We start from the raw sequence: 21231 nt of genomic DNA, 5'->3' as shown, positions 1-21231 counted from the left end.
CCTACGAGGTTCCTCCATCCATGGGATTTGCCAGGCAAGAGTACTGGAGTGGGGTGCCCACTCCAGTGGGCAAAATGTCTGACAAAAATGTCTGACTCCTATATTAGACTTATATTGTTTCAGGATATGAAGTTTTTGCCCTGCAAACTAAGTTTCTCATTTTTGCATTTATTTGGCTGACCTGAGATTTTCTTTCTCAACACTTAGATTAAAATGTTGACTGGCCTCAGCTATGCTAAGAACAGGAAAGAGTCAGGGTGCAGTGGCAACACAAAGGACGTGCAGACAGGGCCTGTCAGGGAGGAATCCTCCCTGGGCCAGGGGAGGGCTGCCCATGGGCCCCTGGCAGGGGAGGGCACGAGTTGGCATCCTCAGTCCTGACGCCTGTGCTCTTTTGCAGGCCCCATACTTCTGGCCTTCAAATTGCTGGGAACCTGAAAACACGGACTATGGTGAGCACTGAAGCCATGGCCCACACTTACTAGGAATGCAGAAGACACATCTTTGCTGTGTGGATGACTATGATAAATGGGGAGGAGGGCCTTTGCCCTGCTTAGCCCTTTCTCGTATTGTTGACAGGTGCTGTTCCACATACTGATGAAAGGCAGGGCCCACTGAAGGAGGCAGCCATTGGAAGGGAAGGTGGGAGGGGAAGAAAAGTTTTCTCAGGTCTGTCCAACATGCTCATTCTGTGGGGCCATGGAGAACTGGGCCAGTGGCCGTTGACCACTACTTCCTGGGACAGGGTTTCAGGCAGGGCTGGATGCAGGGGCATATCCCCCTGGCCATTTCCTTTCTCACAGACTTGTTAAGACTTTTTAATAATTCATTGGTGTTTTTGATGGTTGGAGGTTAGAGGGGAAGAGTAACAGGCCATGGAGGGATATACAAAAGTTACCCTACCTGAGAAAACGAAGAGTGGGTGAAGCTGGGCCCTGGGTAAGCAGGGAATTACCTCTGTCCAAGCAGGGATTTATTAGACTCTTGCCCTGTATTCTCCATGAAGACTGTTTAATATATCTATGTGTCAGTCTTCTAAAGTTATACTATCCCTGTACTTCAGATACGGCTGAGGCCTAGAGAGGCCACATCCTCGCATCTATCACACTGTACTCGGATTGGATGCCCGGTCAGTCATCAGCTCCATGAGGGCAGGGCTGGTCCACCTCACTCACTTCTATTATCCAGTGCATAGTGCATTCCCAAGCCGTAGTGGGCACTCAGTAAAGATTTGCTGATGGTTCTGGTTCTTTGACTGTGTGGATCACAACAAACTGTGGAAAATTCTTCAAGAGATGGGAATACGGGACCACCTTACCTGTCTCAATTCTTCGGCACTCAGCTTTCTTTATAGTCATGTATGCAAGTCAAGAAGCAACAGTTAGAACCGGACATGGAACCACAGACTGGTTCAAAACTGGGAAAGGAGTACATCAAGGCTGTGCACTGTCACCCTTCTTACTTAACTTATATGCAGAATACAGGGCTTCCCTGGTAGCTCAGTTGGTAAAGAAACTGCCTGTAGTGCAGGAGATGTGGGTTTAATCCCTGGGTCAGGAACATCCCCTGGAGAAGGAAATGGCAATCCACTCCACTATTCTTACCTAGAAAATCCCATGGACAGAGGAGCCTGGTAGGCTACATACAGTCCATGGGGTAACAAGAGTCGGTCCTGACTTAGTGACTAACCCACCACCATGAGAAATGCCAGGCTGGATGAAGCACAAGCTGGAATCAAGATTGCTGGGAAAAATATTAATAACCTTGGATATGCAGATGACACCACCCTAATGGCAGAAAGCTAAGAGAAACTAAAGGGCCTCTTGATGAGTGTGAAAGAGGAAAGCGAAAAAGCTGGCTTAAAACTCAACATTCACAAAAAGAAGATTATGGCATTCAGTCCCATCACTTCCTGGCAAATAGATGGGGAAACAATGGAAACAGTGACAGACTTTATTTTCTTGGACTCCAAAATCACTGAAGATGGTGACTGCAGCCACGAAATTAGAAGGTGCTTGCTCCTTGGAAGGAAAGCTATGACAAACCTAGACAGTATGTTAAAAAGCAGAGACATCACTTTGCTAACAAAGGTATGTCTAGTCAAAGCTATGGTTTTTCCAGTAGTCATGTATGGATGTGAGAGTTGGACTATAAAGAAAGCTGAGTGCCAAAGAGTTGACGCTTTCGAACTGAGGTGTTGGAGAAGACTCCGGAGAGTCCCTTGGACTGCAAAGAGATAGAAGAAGTCAATCCCAAAGGAAGTCAACCCTGAATGTTTATTAGGAAGGACTGATGCTGAAGCTGGAGCTCCATACTTTTCCCCCTGATGTGAAGAGCAGATTCATTGGAAAAGCCCCTGATGCTGGGAAAGATTGACGGCAAGAGGAGAAGGGGGAGACAGAAGATGAGATGGTTGGATGACATCATCAACTCAATGGACATGAGTTTGACCAAACTCCAAGAGATAGGGAAGAATAGGGAAGCCCGGCATGCTGCAGTCCACTGGGTTGCAAAGAGTTGAACACGACTAAACGACTGAACAACAACAACAACTGGTTCTTTATCAAAGGTGATTCACAGACACTCAGTAGAGGCAGCAGAATTTGAACTCAGATGCTCCTTTCATGGTCTGCCCCTCCACACAGCACCCTCGTCACTGACTCAGCTGCTGGGGCAGTCCACAGCTGCTCTCCTTGGGACCGGGGCACGCAATGAGAACTGTAACTTCTTGGATTCTTTGCGGGATGGTTTTCACAGGAAGGTAGAGCCAGCTGCAGCTGGGTGGTACTCCAGGGACCCTGTCCTGAGACCTTGTGATAAGCTACACGCTCTGGATCACACTTCTGAGGGAGGGGAAACCAGAAACTGGAAATAGTTCTGTGGATAGAATCCTGGCAAGCCTCTGCCCTACGAGGCTACAGTGGTTCTGTTTCCAAGTCTGGAGCATGGCCCTGATGTAGGGGGCAGGGCCCTGTGACTGTCTCATCAGCTATCTGCAGGCATCACCACGGGTCCCTCTGGAACTGTGCTGCGCCCTAAATGATGTGATAAGTGGGTCCAGCCAGGTTTCCGGCTTGAAACGGGAGCAGCATTTGGCTGCTCATAAAACAAGTGCTTCTGGGGCTGAAATACTGCTCACAAAACCCAACTCGGAATTTGAATAATTGTAGCTCGGTTCCATGCAGCAGCTGTGTACCCTTGTCAATGTGAAAACCAATATTTTTCCAGGCAATGGAGAGGGTTGGGAGGATGGTGGGACCAGAAAACCTGGGCCCAAGTAAAATTCAAATATTTGCCTGAATATAAACCCGCAACCATCAGCCATCTTACCCTGCATACAGCAGGACACCATTTCCCTTTCTCTACAGATTTTTGTAATTTTAGCTGGGTAGTAAGAACAGGGATAAAAATAACAATTTATATCAGGCTCTCACTGAAGCAAAATTATTTTGAATTCCTGTACCTCCATTTTGGGAAATCAAATGGAGAAGTTAAAGTTCAGGATACAAAATACTCATTGCCTTTTCCTGGTTAATCAGAAAATCAGTATTTACCAAGAGAAAAGTCAGCACAAAGGGCCCATTGTCGACTGGTTCCACTAGCTGTGTGATCTTGGCAAGCTACTTAACCTCTCTGTGCCTCTGAAATCTCATTTTAAAAGCAGAATAGTAATAGTACTTCTTGTGTTGTTGGTTAGGATTAAATTGTTTCATTAATTAGAAATATGTGCAAATTTTGGTGTATGGCACATAATACGGAGCCAATAAAAACCATAGTGGGGGTTGGTATTAGTACTCGCAGGATGATGTTCGATCTTATTTGTTCTGTGGCAGCCCTCTTGCCAGAAAGTATGTGCCACTGGAGCTAAGAATTCAGAATAGGTGTGGCTTGGATTGAGGAAGAACCAGAAACTTCCCTTCTTTCAACATCTACTTTGTGTCAATTGCTCTGTCACAGATTTGAGTGAGTAACAGGCTTGCCCTCCAAGCATCCCAGGCTGAGAGAGAGACCATGATGTGCAAGCAAGAAGAGGATGCTGAGGAATTTGATCCAACTACTCAAAGATTTTATGTTGCTGAAGCATGATAACAAAGGTGGAATACTTTGAGATGGACAAGTGTATGAAAAGGTCCTCGTCGTTGAGGAGAGACATTTAGAATAGGTTCAGCAGCTTCCCAGAGCCACTGTGGGTCTCTGAAAATGGGGAATAACCTGAAAAATTCCCTCACCTATGAAAGGAGGCTAATAACAGAACTCGCCTCATAGGTTATTACGAGGATTAAGTAAGTAGACATCTGGGAAGTCCCTAGACTACTGCCTAACATTCAACAAGCTCCATATATGTGGTAGGTGCTAGTGTGGTGATTTCCCTAGGACCTAAAATATTGCTTGGCACATATGTGAAAGTGTTAGTCGCTCAGTCGTGTCTGACTCTTTGTGACCCTATGGACCGTAGCCTGCCAGGCTCAATCCATGGAATTCTCCAGGCAAGAATCCTGGAGTGGGTTGCCATTTCCTTCTCCAGGGGATCTTTCCAACCCAGGGATCAAACCTGTGTTTCCTGCATTACAGGCGGATTCTTTACTGTCTTAGCTACCAGAGAAGCGGCACTCAAATTTACTTTAATTGGAGTTTAATTGCTTGACAATATTGCATTAGTTTCTGCTGTACAGTGAAGTGACTCAGCTATATGTATACATGTATCCTTTCCCTCTTGGGCCTCCCTCCCACCCCACCAGCATCCTACCCTTCTAGGTCATCGCAGAGCGCCAGGTTCAGCTCCCTGTGCTATATAACAGCCTCCCAGTAGCTGTCACTTATACATGTCAATGCTACTCTCTCAATTCATCCCATCCTCCCTTTCCTCCCTATTTTTTCTTCTTGCCCATTCTATGCATTTTTGTCTCTTTACCCACCCTGAAAATAGGTTCATCCATACCATTTTTCTAGATTCCACATATATACATTGAGGGACTCAGATTTTTAAATGGGAGAATGAATGAGTCAGTGAATAAGTACACGGAGCAGTGAATGTCATAGTGGAAAACTAGACCTCAATTCTAATTCCACCTCTACAACTAACTAGTCCATGAGTAAAGCACTTCAGCTCTCTGAGCCTTTATTTTTCCATCTATTAGTGAGGGGTCCATACTTGATGGTCACCAAGGTTACTTCCAATGCTAAAATTCCATTGTTCTAAAAAGTAATTAGAAGGTATGGGGGAAATAGAGAAATAAATGATTTGTATGTACCTTAGTTTAGGAGACTGAGATATATTATGATGTCACTAGTAGAGAGACTAGTAGAGACCAACCTAGACATTATATTATAAAGCAGAGATATTACTTTGCTAACAAAGGTCCGTCTAGTCAAAGCTAGAAAGCTGAAGAATTGATGAAGCTGAAGAATTGATGCTTTTGAACTGTGGTGTTGGAAAAGACTCTTGAGAGTCCCTTGGACTGCAAGGAGATCAAACCAGTCAATCCTAAAGGAAATCAGTCCTGAATATTTGTTGGCAGGACTGATGCTGAAGCTGAAACTCCACTAGTCTGTCTATCTGATGCAAAGAACTGACTCATTGAAAAAGACCCTGATGCCGGGAAAGATTGAAGGCGGGAGAAGGGGATGACAGAGAATGAGATGGTTGGATGGCATCATGGACTCAATGGACATGAGTTTGAGCAAGCTTCGGGAGTTGGTGATGGACAGGGAAGCCTGGCGTGCTGCAGTCCATGGGGTTGCCAAGAGTCAGACATGACTGAGCGACTAAACTGAACTGAGTAGAGACAGAAAGTTTGGAAAGGGAGTCAATTTTTAAGGACATTGAAATATGATAGGTTCAATGTTTTTTCAGTGTTTAATTGCACATGTAGTACATGAATCTATTGACTGTAAAAATTTTTTATTGCATTCTGTTTTTGTCCTGGTGGGATGCCGGTGAGCTTGAGATGGCAGTGGGTATCCAAGTGATATGCTGGCATGAGGGCAAAATAGACAAGTATTTTTCCAATGAGAAATCACATATCCATAAAAAAAAAAGCCAGCATCTGAGCTTAAAGCAAGTCCCCGGATGCCCTGTAAGAGGACTTGGCTTTTGTTGCCAGTGGTCACTTGATGGGTTGGGTATCAGAGGGAACACTGCTGAGCCACTGAGGAAGCACACAAGCCCCAGGGAGGGCCCCTCAACTGCTGCTTGCTGCCTCCCCAGTGGGGTGGACAGACTGCCCAATGCATGACATTCACTGCACAGGAAGGGGCCCACCAGCGTGCCACCATATAACTCATGCTCATCAAGAGAGGTACCTTTGCCTTCTGCGCATGGTACTTTACTTCTCAACTTAGCTGATCCCTTTTGACCCAGATGGGCTGGAAATTTCTTGGGATGATCCCACTTAAATAAAGACCAAATCTGGGTTAGACTTTCCAGAGTTTCTAATTTGGCCAATACGAAATACTGTGAGGGACCTCCCTGGTGGTACAGTGGATAAGAATCCGCCTGCCAATACAGGGGACACAGGTTTGATCCCTGGTCTGGGAAGATCCCACATGCCTTGGGCACCAAAGCCCACATACCACAACTACTGAGCCCTCGTGCTGTAGAGCCCGTGCTCCGCAACAAGAGAAGCCTCTGCAGTGGGAGGCCCGCACACTACAACTAGAGTCGCCCCCACTCGCCTCAGCTGGAGAAAGCCCATGTGCTGCAACAAAGACCAACGCAGGCAAAAATCAATTAAAAAATAACCCCATCCAAGGCAGTGCTGCCAAAGCAGCTCCAGTTATACTGCTTAAGGACCACTGAGACCAGGGGCGGGTGACAACTTCCCGCTACAAGTTGCCTCCAGTTCCACAGGCCGCCCAGTTGGTGACCCAAGAGACCAAAGGAGGTACCTTTTAACACAGCAGACACCCCTTATCTGACACAGAGCAGAGCTGTGGCTGTTTGTTTCACTGGAAAAGTTGGTTAGGAGAGAATCATGAAAAAGTGATACATGCATACCTTAACCACTTCAAATGAATGGAGAATATACCAAGGAATATTCATTCAAGAGCCTTTTGAGGTAGGACCAAAGATTCTCTTTGATTTTCGGTCCCCATAATTTGAGTTTCTTTCTTAAATAAACCACACTTGAAATAAACCACCCAGTTTTGACCTCCTTAAAGTACATCAAGAATTTAAAAAATACTTTTAAAGCAACTGTATGTTGACCTCTTTCATATTTTTATTCTTTTTTTCATGTTTTTTTTTTCAATTATCTTACCCATACCAAAGTTATCAGCAATTGTCTTAGCTGACTCTCCTTTATCAAGTTGTTCCAAACCATTCAGCTAGGTCTTCATAGAAACAACTGTACTCTCTCTTTTCACATTAATTTCATCAGTGTGTGTAACATTTAGTGAATGTACGTTATTAGAATAACAGGTATGCCTGACATAAGCAGATTCGAGAACAAACACAACTGACCCTCACTCGCAAACTCGAATGATGTGAGAAATGTGGGCATACAGAGGAGACTTCTGCCAGAAGGCTCCAGCATATTGTAGTCTGCATCAGGAAAATTTTCAGACCATGTGAGCAGGTTGGTTAACCCAGCAAGGAGTTGACTAGAGTTCCTGATATAATTAGGTTGTCAAACAGCAGATCAGTCCTGGTCCTCTCTGACCTTCTCTCCTAGTCATCCTATTACTCATTCATACCATTTGTCTATTGTCTCCCCTGGGTCATTCTACTTGGCACTGGAGAGGGAAGGAGATACTGAAGAAGCGGAGGCAGGAGAGGAAGTGATGAAGGCCATGTTGGAGGAAGAATATCCTGACAATTGTAGGCCAATAGCCCTTCCTGAGCTTGGGAAGAGACACCTAAATTGCCTTCCCTTCCCACTGTCCACTCACTCGACCTGGCAGGCCCTGGAGCTTGGTGCAGGGGTCCATGCTGAGTAGGACACAGCCTCTGCCCTAGGAAAGCCTTCAGCCTGGAGCAGGGACAGCTGGTAAACTCACGAGTACTGCACAATTGAATTAGGTCCAATGGTTGAGGATGGATAGATGCGATCAGGAACACCAGGCTGGATCTTCAAAGTGGTAGATGGTTTCCAGATGGAGGGAAATAAGACGGCAGAGGATAAGGTCTCCAGGCAGTGGACACATACACAGAGAAGTGGAACCGAAAGGGTTTGGTAGCCTCACATGCCTGAATACCCATTGGAAGGACTGATGCTGCAGCTGAAGTGCTAATACTTTAGTCACCTAATGCAAAAAGCTGACTCATTGGAAAAGACCCTGATGCTGGGAAAGATTGAATGCAGGAGGCGAAGAGGGCAACAGAGGATGAGATGGTTAGATGACATCACTGATGCATTGGACATGAGTTTCAGCAAAATCCAGGAGATAATGAAGGACAGGGAAGCCCAGTGTGCTGCAGTCCATGCAGTCACAAAGAGTCAGACATGACGGAGCAACAAGAGCAACATGCCTGAATGAGGGAGGGAAGAGGTTGATAAGACAAGCAGAGGCTAGATCTTGAACAAACAAACAAAATGCCGCCTTTAGAAGCCTGACCTTTCTTCGAGGTCGCTAAGGTGTCAATGCAGGAAATTTAGGCAGTAAGGTAACATGGTCATATTTATGAAAGGTCGCACTGATGGAGGATGTTTGGGATGAAGCAGAGTGAGGAGGATGAAGGGAGGTTGTCAGGATCGGATGGGGGGGTCCTCATCCTATCCTGACCTATAGAAATATTCCTAGAGGTCAGATGGCATGCATCCACAGAAAAACATATTCTTCACCACACAGTGCTGGGCATATAGTGAGGGCTGGCTGGCTGGATGAGTGGATGAACAAATGAGTGGGTGGATTATGATTCCACCATACTGCTAGTCTTACATGTGTTGTAATTTCTCTTCCTTCAGCCATCTACCTCTGTAAGAGGACAATGCAGAATAAAGCAAGGCTGGAACTGGCAGATTATGAAGCAGTAAGTATGATTATTTTCCAGGTACGGTGTAGGAGGAGAGTATAAACTACCTTCAGCTCTGACTCAGCTTGCATTTTTCCCTTTTTCTTCCCCCAACTCCTTCAGACAGTGGAAAGGAAGTCTCTTCTATTTCCCTTTTTTTGTTCTCAGCTCTTCTTACCATCACAATATAATCATATCTTTATATAAAGGACTCTCAAATCTCAGCAATAAAAAAACAACTCAGCCTAAAAATTGGCAAAGGACTAGAACAAACACTTCACCAAAGAGGGCTTAAGTATGACAAAGAAGCATATGGAAAGATGTTCAACAGCCATTAGAGAAGTACATACTAAATCCATGATGAGATGCCACTACACATCAGAATGGCTAAAATTAAAAGTACTGATAGTTCAGGTGCTGGTAAGGATGTGGTGGGCAACTGGAATTCTCCTATATTGCTGGTGGGAATGCAAAAGGGTGTGGCCACTCTGAAAAATGGTTTGGCAGTTTCTCATTAAGTTCAACGCACACGTACCATATACAACCAAGTAATCCCACTTTAATATAACTACATACATACCCCCAGAGAAATCAGAACTTACAGCCACACAAAAACCTGTACACTAATGTCCATGGTAGCTTTATGTGTGATACCTCAAAGATGAAAACAATCCAAATGCACTTTTACAGATGAATGGTTAAATGAACTACTCTACAGCCTTGGAACAGAATACTATTCTACCCTGAAAAGGAATGAATTATTAATCCAACCACTTGGATGAGTATCAAAGACATTATGTTGAGTGAAAGAAGTCAGTCTCAAAAGATTGCAAACTGTGATGTTCCAGTTATGTGAAAAAGCTGTCATGAGGGAAAACAGATCAGTGGCTGCCAGGATACATGCAGATATAAAGAGATGGCATGAAGGAATTTGTGGGGTGGGGGGCAATGATGGAACCATTCTGTATCCTGATTGTGGTGGTGGTTAACCATGCATATACATGTGTTAAAATTTATATTACTATATACCAAAAGAAGAAAAACAAATTTACTATATGATCTTTTTTTTTAGCTTAATATATGATAATTTTTAAAAATTGCATCTTCAGACCCAATTCACCAGTACTTGGCAGTAGATGCAAAATCTTAGGACCAAATCCAATCCAGAAGACAAGACGGATGTCAGATGGAGATATACACTCCCAACTTTCCTCCTCCGTCTTTCACAAGGCATGATTGCTTGCAGAAACTGGAGACCCCACCGCGCTCATATCCACCCCCATTTAATAGAGCCAAAGCACAGCGAACTTGGAAGAGTCACAGATAATGTTTTAAGTATTTAAAACCTGGGATTGCAAGATCTTTTCCCCCAAACCACTGTTTGTACAGGTCACAGAAAACCTAGAATATTGGCTGGCTTTTCACAGGCCCTCCAGGGGAGGCATTGTGGAGCCATGAAATGACTGAAGGGCTGACAGCCAGGAGACGGGGAACATCAGGGGCAGTGAAGACTCCTCACCCCTGGATACTCCAGCATGAACAGCTCCTTCAGATTCACCCGTCTCCCCATGTCCCTCCCACTCTCATGGCCTCAGTCTTCTGAAGCAAGAGTGAGGCCCTGCTCACCAGACCTTGTCACTCATGGGTACCAGCACCCAAGTCCACCCATCCACTGAGCCACCACTCCCTTCTCTGCAGCCCACGGGGCACGTGCCTGCCCTCAGAGCACATGGGTTCTATGGGTGCATGAGGGCACCTCCCTCCACTCTGTGGTCCCACTGGCATCACAGGACCTGTGGGCTGGCAGGGAGACAGTAGTGCAGGATGCAGAGCAGAAGTTCACCGGAAGCCTTGGGCCCTGGCTAAAGTTGGCTTATCCATGGGAGCCAAGAAACATAAGTGGGTTGGGACTTTATGATCTCCCCAAGCGTCCCCAGCCTGGTAGTTTTATGGCTCTGAGCGTCCTAGGCACCCAGTCCCACCCCCCTATCTGCCCTCATGTGCCAGCAACCACCCCTCTCCCAGAAGACCACTGCCTGGCTCTTTGGGCGTCAAGCACCAAGTGCTTTAACTTGGACATGACTACATCCCTTCCAGAGTGCAGAAGCACGTGGCCCCTCCATCCTGTGTCTCCCCTCCCAGTAGTTCCCGTGTTTTTAAAAAAGCTCCTGAATAGAAACACAACAGCACCAACTCCTAACATACTTTACTCTGTTTTCTATTCTCTTGCCCTACAACATTCTGCTTTGGTATTGGTAAAGAATATGGCATTAAGATGTTCTTTCACATTGAAGTTCTGTCTAAAAGTGGTTAGAAACTAAAAAAAAATTTTGTTTTCACAATTCAGTAATTATATTATTTTTATGTATATTATATAATTTCATTATTTTTTCCTGATGGCATAGTATCTTTGTAAAAACAAAAATTCAAACAACAAAGAAAGCAGAGAAAGAATCCTGCAGTCCTTTTTTCTATACATACATTTTTTTATAATAAACTTAGATCACACTGTAAACATTTATTGTGTAAGCTGCTTCTTTCTCCAGTCATATACTGTAAGGATGTTGAGACTTTTCCTATAGCAGCAATAATAATCTACAGTCTCATTTTTAATGGCTGTCTAGTATTCCATGGTATGACTGTATCATGATTTAGGTAACTGCTTCCCAGTTGACTGACATTCAGGCTTTACCAGCTTTGCTTCTTGTGAACAGTGAAAAAAACAAAAGTGGAAAAAAAAGTGAAAGTTGCTCAGTCGCATCCAACTCTTTATGACCCCATGGCTATACAGTCAGTCCATGGAATTCTCCAGGCCACAGAACTGGAGTGGATAGCCTATCCCTTCTCCAGGGGATCTTCCTAACCCAGGGAATGAACCAGGGTCTCCTGCATTGCAGGCAGATTCTTTACCAACTGAGCTATCAGGGAGAATCAAATGGTTGATTTTTTGAAATGTTTACACAGCAAGCCTTGGTAATAACTGAGTTTACATGCATTGGTCTTCAACCAAAGCTCCTTTTATATTAATAATCCACTAATGAGGGTAATCAATTAGTTTTGGCATGAGCTCTATGAAAACACACAGCATAATGTGGGCTCTTGCCTTGCATTCCATCAGAATTAGGCGAGTCATTAAGGGACCTGTCAGACACCCCGCCTCACTGTCCTATTGTGCCACTAGGTTGAGCAACAGACTTTGCCAAAAGGCTTCTTCCCTCTCCCTCTAAAGGTGACCCAGAATGCCTTTTCTTTCCTATGGTTTTTGTGTTTTCCTTTCATGAACATCACAAACCTGGGCACTCCCTTCTTTCCCACCTTTGAATCTGGACTTTCAAAGTGATTAATGCAAGGCCCTCTGGGTTCTCCTTTTCTGCCACCTTCTAGCCCCCTGATTGCTAGAAGACAAATCTTGAGAATTCCATTCTTGGTCTTGCAGTCAGTTGCAAAGACCCCTCTCGTTCCTTCCCTAAACCCAGCGTGTTTGAACAATCACATCCAGTCTCCCTGTCTTCAGTGGCCTTTATAAATGCTGTGTGAGTCATGTTCCTGTAAAACACACAAGAAAAGAAGAATCGGGGAACCACACAGACTTCAGCCTTAATGGACGTGTAAATGAATATTAATAGTTCTCTGTACAACAGGGTCTGGTGCAATGTCAAACTGGGTTCATGTCCGGTGGATTTAAAGTAGGGCCCTGCTGTTTTGTTGCAAGTAACCAAAATAGATGGCTGCCTTGTAATAAGTATCGATGTGCAAACTCACGATGATTAATGCCTTCTTGTTGATTTTCATTTCTCTTTAGGAAAACTTAGCAAGACTCCAGAGGGCCTTTGCAAGGAAGTGGGAATTCATCTTTATGCAAGCAGAAGCACAAGTCAAGTAGGTGAACTTCACAGGACCCCTTGCAAAGAGAAAAAGACTCTCTGGAATTTAGAGGTGGTATGAGAGTGAGGTTTCCTTCCATCCAGCCGTGGTTGGTCACTGTCTCTCCCATGACAACAACTGGGCAGAAATCAAGGTCAGGATGGATAAGTTGCATTTCTATCACCCACGACACCCTGAAATAATCTCCAAAGTGTGTGTTCCAGCAGGTAATGGGGTCCCTCCCAAATGTATAACTCTGGTTCTAAGAAGCTGTACCTAATTCCCAAGGAGATTTCCAAATCTTCTGTGCTTGGAAGCTGAAAAACACTAGACCCACTTTATTTGTTGGTCTGGAAATTTCATCTTTCTAGGAAAACATACTGGAGTTTTAGGAAAGCCAACAAGCGGCACCTCCTCCATCTCTCCTAAGGGGAAGGGTTCAGAACCAATCAAAAACAAGGCACAGAAGTCAGACATTTGGAGTCCAAGATGTCAGACTGCTACTCATAAAACTAGTGATGGGACATGATTTTGGATCTATGACCACAAATCATTGCCCTAGAATTACAGTGTCCCATCCAGGGCAGACCTGGGTATCTGTAGTACCACCCCCCGATCCGAGGGCAGAGTCAAGTCTGTAAGTTTACTGCCTGCAGAGAACAGCTGTCCTGAGAACAGACTGACCCAGATGGACCAACCTCAGCTTTCTCTATTTCTTTTTTCAAATGTGCCAATAAGTTAAATCAAGAAGAGATGAGAGGAGGAGAAAGTCAGAGTGTTTTTTCCATATTCTTCCCTCCCAGGGAGTGTAGTGGAAATGCCTTTCTCTGTAAGGAAACAGAAGTGGGCAGTGAATGTCCCCCAGCCCAGAAACATGGTCATCAACCAGATCCTTTTGATTCTGGGAAACGGGCTTGCTCAGGTGGGGTTGTCTCTTGTCCTTTTCGGCAGCAGGCTCTGATTTAGCTGCAAGTGATGATAGAAGAAATGGGACAGAGGAGGGGGTGGGGAAAGGATGCTGAACTGGGAGGAGGTGAGTATCTTTTCTCTGGGCACCACTTGCACCTGAGGAGCCCCCGTGGGTCTTCAAAGGGCCCCTCCCCACACTCTGGGCAGTGTTGCAGCCCACCCCCAGGGCTGTGCTCAGGCTGATGAGCAGTCTGCTTGCAGCTGGAAACGACATGAGGTCCTTGGGTCCCATGAACTGTATCCCTCCTCCCCTCCCCCTGCAACCTCTGCCCCCTACCCATGATTCCACGTGCACGCACCCTGACCTCAGTGCTCCCCACAGCCCCTGAGGAAGGAGAAGGCAGGCGGGTTGGGGAGGGGTGAGAAGGAGGAAGAATTGAGCCAGTGCACTCAGGAACCACTGGGAAGAGAAGGTCTGATTTACACTTTCAGGACCACACAGCATCATCGCACGTTATAAAAGGAGGGGGAAATACCCCTTTGTATATATATGGTATTTCTCGATTCCCTGTTTTGATTAACTCTGTGATTACATTATAATTCTGGGCCGTTTAAGTACACAGCAATTCTCACAAAAATCACAGGGTTATTATGACTATTTTAGTCTAGTAAACTAAAGTACTCCCAAGAGAGCCAAGAACCAGGAGTTACACAGCAATTAATTGAAGTTACTTTCTACTTAGATAACATGGAGTAATGCAGGCTGCTTTTTAAGGCTCTTACCTATGCTCCTGATCACAACATGAAAAATCTGTCTGTCTTGCAATTTGTGCCTCCCTCAGCTGAGGCCAGTGATATTTGCCTTCTGGATCTTGTCATACACCAGGGCTATTACTTTGCTTTTAGAGAACCAGATGGTTTAAGTAACTTTTAAAACATGTGAAAAGTGTGTTCGTCCCTCAGTCATGTCTGACTCTTTGCGACCGCATGGACTGTAGCCCGCGCCAGGCTCCTCTGTCCACAGAATTTTCCAGGCAAGAGTACTGGGGTGGGTTGCCATTTCCTTCTCCAGGGGATCTTCCCGACCCAGGGATTAAAATCAGGTCTCCTGCATTGCAGGCAGATTCTTTACTATCTGAGCCACCAGAGAAGTACTATTTTAAAACACATAACTGCAGCATTTTGAAGACATTTCTACTGATTCTGAAGCTAAAGCAAACTTTCGGATTTGAGGATGAAAGATTACAAGCCTATGGTTATATTCCTTCTCATAACTTGAATATGCAGTGTCCTTTGATAAGGTGGGGGACGGGGGAGAATGACAACAACTAATGCAGTTCTTAATAATCCAAATCTTAATAATTCAAAAGGACAGCTGCATTCCTGAACACTGGATAGGCTCACCCTATTCATTATACGTAATCAGTAATTTGCACTCTAGCTGAAAACACGCTCTCTTACCATGTGTGGGCTTCTTGAGGGTTCCTTGAGGGACCTAGCACCCATATCATACAGCTCTGCAGAGAGCAGGAGCCACACAGGTGCCAAGAGCCCTATGTACACTAAGCTCCTAAAAATGGGACCTAGAGCTGGCACGTGGATCAGGAAGGAAAAACAGAAGAAAAAGCCTCTGATTTCCCTTTTTTCACTCTTCCAGGATTGATCGGAAAAAGGATAAAACAGAAAGGAAAATTTTGGATAGTCAAGAACGAGCCTTTTGGGATGTCCACAGGCCAGTGGTGAGAAAGCTCTGCTTGGTTCTCTATTTTTCAATTTTCTCTCTTCCTTCACTTAAAAGAAAAGACTGTCTTTAGCCACGAGGCATCTCACTCTTAAGAAAATTGCTAAGCTTTGTGAAATTGCTTTTGCCATTCACTTGGATCATCTCAGTAGATCTTCTGGTATGTATATCAGTTCCACCTTTTAAAAATGATTCATTCACGAAATATGGAATTGCAAATGGTGGAGCTGTGGGAATTCCACCCAGGGAACTTTGGGCCCCAAAGTTTACAGTCCTAAAATAAGCTTTTCCATTTCTAATGTTATTCAATTCCAACTTCTAGAGTATTCTCTTTCAAATGCAACCGATTGATGTTACTCACAGTCACTGGTCATTGAAAGCACTGAATTAATGGATTCTGAGTCATTATCCTGGGAGAAATACAGGGTTAGTTTCTTGCAAGCCTCCAGTCACATTTTCATCAACCAATCAATACAGAACCTAGTTTAAAGTGTGTTTCAGCTTAAAGCCACCTTATTTAATGTATATTGTTGATCACTGACTTTGAACTCACAGCGCACGCCTGGATGGCACATATCTTACACACCTCTTTTTCCATAAAGCAAACCCCAAGCCTTCGTGCCCTTAGGAACATGAGACAGCACATCAGCACTGGGCTTCGGGGCCATGTTAAACAGCCAAATCACCAACAAAAAACACAAAAATGTGTAAAACACAGTGCTAAGTAGACCATGAAAAGGACACTTGTTTACGGCAGGAGAGGAAACAAGAAGGCGCCTCCCAGGGAACATGCAGGTCAGGCAGCTCAACATTTTTGCTGCTCTGTGCATATGCACCAGTGACCATGAAGTCACCACGAGCATCAGTGTGGGAATTATAAGTAGATTTCAGCAAGTAGGCAGATTCACAAATACAAAATCCATGAATAATGAGATCTGATGCATTTCCAATTTCATGTTATTAAAACAAATTTTGCATTTTCCTCATGAAATGAAACTAAGATGAATAAATTATGTCAGCCTTCCTCAAGTCTGATTAGAAGCAAAACCATAGCCTGCCAGGCTCCTCTGCCCATGGAATTTTCCAGGCCAGAATACTGGGATGGGTTGTCATTTCTACTCCAGGGGATCTTCCCAATACAGGGATCAAACTGGCGTCTCTTGCATTTCCTGAATTGGCAGGCGGATTCTTTACCACTAGTGCCACCTGGGAAGCCCTTAGGTGGCTAGGTGTGTGAAATAACAACGGCTCTAATTGAAGCCATCCACTGCTTTGAATAATGAGTTTACTCGTATAAACTGTACACTGTACCGTCTACATATCATCCTTAGATAATATGAGCTATGTTATTTTATTTCATGTGAGAACTCTGTGGAGGAACACATATTACAGATGGAAACACCTTTGTAAAAACAAATTGTCAATGGCAAAATGGAGGTAATCATGTATTATGTGTAACAGGAAAGACAAAGACTGGTTCTGAGGGTGTCACTTGAGAGCCAACTTGGAAGGTATGATTGTCACTTAGTAATTTATATGATTTTTTTTCTCAGCCAGGCTGTGTGAACACAACAGAAATGGATATCAGAAAATGTCGACGTTTGAAGAACCCACAAAAGGTTAAAAAGGTTCGCTTTTTAAAGAATTAAAGAATTAAAGAATTAAAGAATTTAAAGAATTAAAGAATTAAAATTCTTGATGGGAATTGCCCTTCCATTTTGAATACTGTTCAAATAACAATTTGCTATTTGTAATTCTCCCTGTTTCATCCTTGGAAACCATTTCATTCATTCTACAAGTGTTTATGGAGTGGCGGGTGTGGGCTTGGCTGCAGAAATACAGTGGCAAGTCCTACAAGTGAAAGTGAAAGTCACTTAGTCATGTCTGACTCTTTGGGACCCCATGGACTATACAGTCCATGGAATTCTCCAGGCCAGAATACTGGAATGGGTAACCTTTCCCTTCTCCAGGGAATCTTCCCAACCCAGGGATCAAACCCAGGTCTCCTGCATTGCAAGTGGATCTTTACCAGCTGAGCCACAAGGGAAGCCCAAGAATACTGGAGTGGGTAGCCTGTCCCTTCCCCAGCAGATCTTCCTGACCCAGAAATTGAACTGGGGTCTCTTGCATTGCAGGCAGATTCTTTACCAACTGAGCTATCAGGGAAGTCCCTAGCCCACAGCCTGGTAGGCATGAAGCAAGCCACCAGGCGATGGTGGGAAGTTCAGGATGGTTCAGGAACACCAGGAGGGGGCACCAGACCAGGGGCTTCCCAAGGATTTCCATAGCAGTCTCAAGGGTACAGAGGTCCAAAGTAGCTCTTGACTCTGGGGAGGCAGTGGAGAGGAAAGGACACATAAGGAACCATAAGTAATGAGATCCCACAGGGCCTGGCTTGATACTTTGACACAAGTGAAAGTCTTAGTATAGTTAGATCTCCCCCAAGTCAAACCACCAACTCATCCAGCCATGAATGATCCTGTGGCCATTTGTGTTTCACTGGACTGGAAAAGGCAGTGATTCTCTCTCATCTATATATGTGTCATGATGTATGTATCAACTCCTTCATTTTACTTATATATTTTGTTCTCATTGAGTTATTGGTACCCACTGTATTATTCTTTTTTAAAATCTTACATAAAAGAATATTTGTTATTATCATTGCAGTCAGGAAAGTATGCGAGTGTGTTGCTGTCATTTCACAATACCAGGGTAATGGAAGGCCAGAATAAACAGATGACAGATTCAACATCTTCATATTTTTACGTTAGTCTTAAAATGTCCTCATTTCATCTTTAAAGACCCCCTAATTCTAATATTCCAGAATTTCATGGAGCCCATGTGCACATTATCTGAGCCTTCCATGATATTATACATTTCAACTATAAACTGTACCCTTCAGGGTTATTTTTCTTTCCCAGAACAAAGAGTGTCTTTAATGTGTTTCTAACAAAAGGAACAGATTAAAAGTAGCCATACCTGTGATTATGTGGGAAAACTGAGTCCAGAAAACTGGTCAGAAGAAAAGGAACAAATATGAAACCCTCCCATCTCAAGTTTGTACCAAAGAGGCATAACCGATAGAAAGTCTAGAGGGGGTCTCTTTGTGCATAATGTTTAGCTGTTCTTGAACCTTCTTGTGTCTCAGAATCACCTTGAGCATTTGATAAAAGTGCAGGCTCCCCAGCTCCACCCACAAAGATTCTGGTTCAGTGAGTCTGGGCTAGAGTTTGGCAATGTGCATCTTTACCAAGTACCCAAGATAATTTTTTGCAGATAGTCTATGGACCATATTTGGAGAAGCACTGTTATGCAAGGAGACCATCAATGAAAGGAAGGATTTTCTAGCAGTGATAACCCAAAGATGGGACAAGTTGTCTCAAGAGCCAGAGTTCCCATCATTGGAGAAATTCAAGCAGAGGCCGATGACTTATTGTCAGGATGTCACAGAGGAGCACAGAAGCATCAGATGAGTGCTCAAAGTAGCTGACCCTTTGGGCCTCCTTCAGCTCTTGAGGGTGCTTGATTCAATGGTCTCGTTTCTTCTCTAGTCTGTGTACGGTGTGACTGAAGAATCCCAGTCGCAAAGCCCAGTGCACATCCCCAGTCAGCCAATCAGGAAAACTACAAAAGAAGACATCCGGAAACAAGTGAGTGAACTGGTTGCTGCACTCGCAAAGGGAAACATGGCCAGTTTGAAAACCTTTTGAATGTTCACAGGGAGCTTTAAGTTCCCGGAAAGCACAGTAGAAGCAGCTGTGGGTGACTTGAACCTTCGAGCACTGTGTGTGAATAATTCATGGAGGCTCAAGAGTCAGTAGAAAAGGACATAATGAGTTACCATAACACCATGGGCTGACTGCTGTAGTAGGGTTTTCTACAAGATGCTGTAGGAGCTGGGGGGTGGGGGGGTAGGGTGGGGTGGGCAGGGAGCACTCATGTCACAGGGTCCTTAAAATTGTAATGCACTTTCAGAGTAAACCAGCTCAGGACCACCAGCTTCACTGCTCTGATTCAGAAGGAAAGCTGACAAATAGAGCAAGCCCTACTCCCAATGCCATCGCACCATTATTTGGTTCCATGTTATCAGCCTCCATGATGAGGAGTTAACTGGTCAACCCAAGTCAACAGACAGTAGCTGACTAATTACATTACTCCTTTCCAGGCATTCACTGGTGACTTGAGGGGCTACTTTTTACATTATGCTTTACTGGCTTCTAGGGGGCTCCCAAAGGCATAAACTGTGAGGTGCCTGACCTTGACAAGTTTATTATTGTGTGGGGGAAGGGAAATAGATTATGGAAAATAGCTACTCAGTGATTCCAGGTAGGTACACCAAGCACACAGGTGTGATGTAGGTGTGAAAGTTGGGTAGGAGATCACTGGAGAATAGTCAAACCAAATAGTTAAAGCTTTGTAGAATATAGACTGTCTTTAAGTTAGCAATCACTTCCGGGAATCAAGCCTTAAGCCATAACACAGTACAGGAGAATATGTGATATAGGCTAAACAGTAAAATGTATTTCTTGAGTGTGGTAAGAATTTCCAAAAGAGGAAAGTAGTTGCTGGAGTGAAACTTAGAGGCCTGGAGAAGTCTATCCAGAGGATGTGTTTGGCTGTTGGTAGAAATACAGGATTTGGGTTCCTGGGGTGAAAGGGTGAAAATATTCCAGTTTAGTCTTAACGCTTCTGTTCTGTCTTTCCTCAGATAACATTTTTGAATGCACAGATTGACAGACATTGTTTAAAAATGTCCAAAGTGGCTGAAAGGTATGTTTCCCCTTACTGTTATTATTTTTTTCTAATTCAACAAAGGAGAAATGTGCCAGGGTTATGGCTGACGAGTGTGTATCAGGAGGCAGACCACAGTCATTTCTTACACTGATGGGTGGAAACACCACAGGCCTGTTTGAGTATAGCTAAGATAGCAGACCTCCCTTGAGTGATGCTAAAAAATGTTCTGTTGCTAAAGCTTTTCAGGAGGGTGGCTGAGAGACCTTGTCAATCAAGGAAGAACCTTAAAAGCTACATAATGCACATTTACCTTCAGCCTCTTGATTAATTCAAATGGAATCGCTCCCTTTTCAGCTGTAAAACGCCCAGATTCACTTTATAGGGGGAAAGAATTATGTGTGCCCTTTGAGGTCCTGGCTGCGCAAACAGGGGGGACTGGACCATCAGGAGGCATTCCACCTCCACACACCATCAACCGCCCAACTGCATCGAATCAGCTGGAAAGAAAATATTTGGCACCTGCAGCCTGGCTTCCGCAGGAGCCTTAGTGCTACAGTCTGCACCAGGAGTCGGTTCCACTCTGTTAACTCATGGGAGACTTGATTTTGTCAATGAAACAGTCTGTTTTTGAATGTTTTTAAAGACGGGAGACCCCCTGGAGAGTCTATATGGAATAAATCTGAGCAGGTAACCCCAAACTAGAGGTTTATTCATCCATATGCTACTGTTAAAGTGGCAACCAGTATCTGAAGACTCAAGGGCTTGAGCTGGGTCTTAGTATTTATTGGTCATCACAGTAAAGTGGGTCCTTTAAGCCCACCTGACACAGAGGACTGGCTGTGTGTTCAACCTGTAAGCCTTTTCTCTGCTGGCCCCTGGGTTCATCCACATCTCCTTTCTAGATAAATAACAGCAAAAAAATCAAGCCAAAGAAAACTCCATACACAAACGCCAAACTGGGATTCACACTTTGCCCTTAAGTGGCCAAGGACATCCTTGGATATGGGCTCATCTCTTTGATGGCATCTCG

The 21231-nt window shown here is 44.4% G+C and overlaps 1 protein-coding gene across 23 annotated transcripts in view; it reads left to right on the top strand.

Annotated features, from left to right (window-relative positions):
- RGS6 (regulator of G protein signaling 6) overlaps positions 1-21231 on the top strand; it is a 611989-nt gene that overhangs the window by 509985 nt on the left and 80773 nt on the right. For 20 of the 23 annotated variants that reach the window (XR_015134069.1, XM_086319934.1, XM_086319935.1 and 17 more), the window contains 7 exons: positions 401-452; positions 8907-8971; positions 12756-12832; positions 15384-15465; positions 17021-17095; positions 19019-19117; positions 20176-20237. Coding sequence is in view for 22 of the 23 variants with exons in the window: in XM_086319934.1 (XP_086176060.1) it covers positions 401-452; positions 8907-8971; positions 12756-12832; positions 15384-15465; positions 17021-17095; positions 19019-19117; positions 20176-20237 (512 nt within the window). In the remaining variant the exon portion in view is untranslated. The remainder of the gene's footprint in view (positions 1-400; positions 453-8906; positions 8972-12755; positions 12833-15383; positions 15466-17020; positions 17096-19018; positions 19118-20175; positions 20238-21231) is intronic. The other 3 variants (XM_086319940.1, XM_086319956.1, XM_086319946.1) reach the window with 1 other exon arrangement.

The sequence above is a fragment of the Bos grunniens genome, chromosome 10, assembly GCF_055505025.1.
Source record: "Bos grunniens cultivar Pamir isolate PY7600 chromosome 10, Bosgru_T2T1.0, whole genome shotgun sequence".
Classification (NCBI taxonomy): domain Eukaryota; kingdom Metazoa; phylum Chordata; class Mammalia; order Artiodactyla; family Bovidae; genus Bos; species Bos grunniens.
Note: the sequence above shows the minus strand (reverse complement) of the source record. Positions and strands in the feature narration are given on the sequence as shown.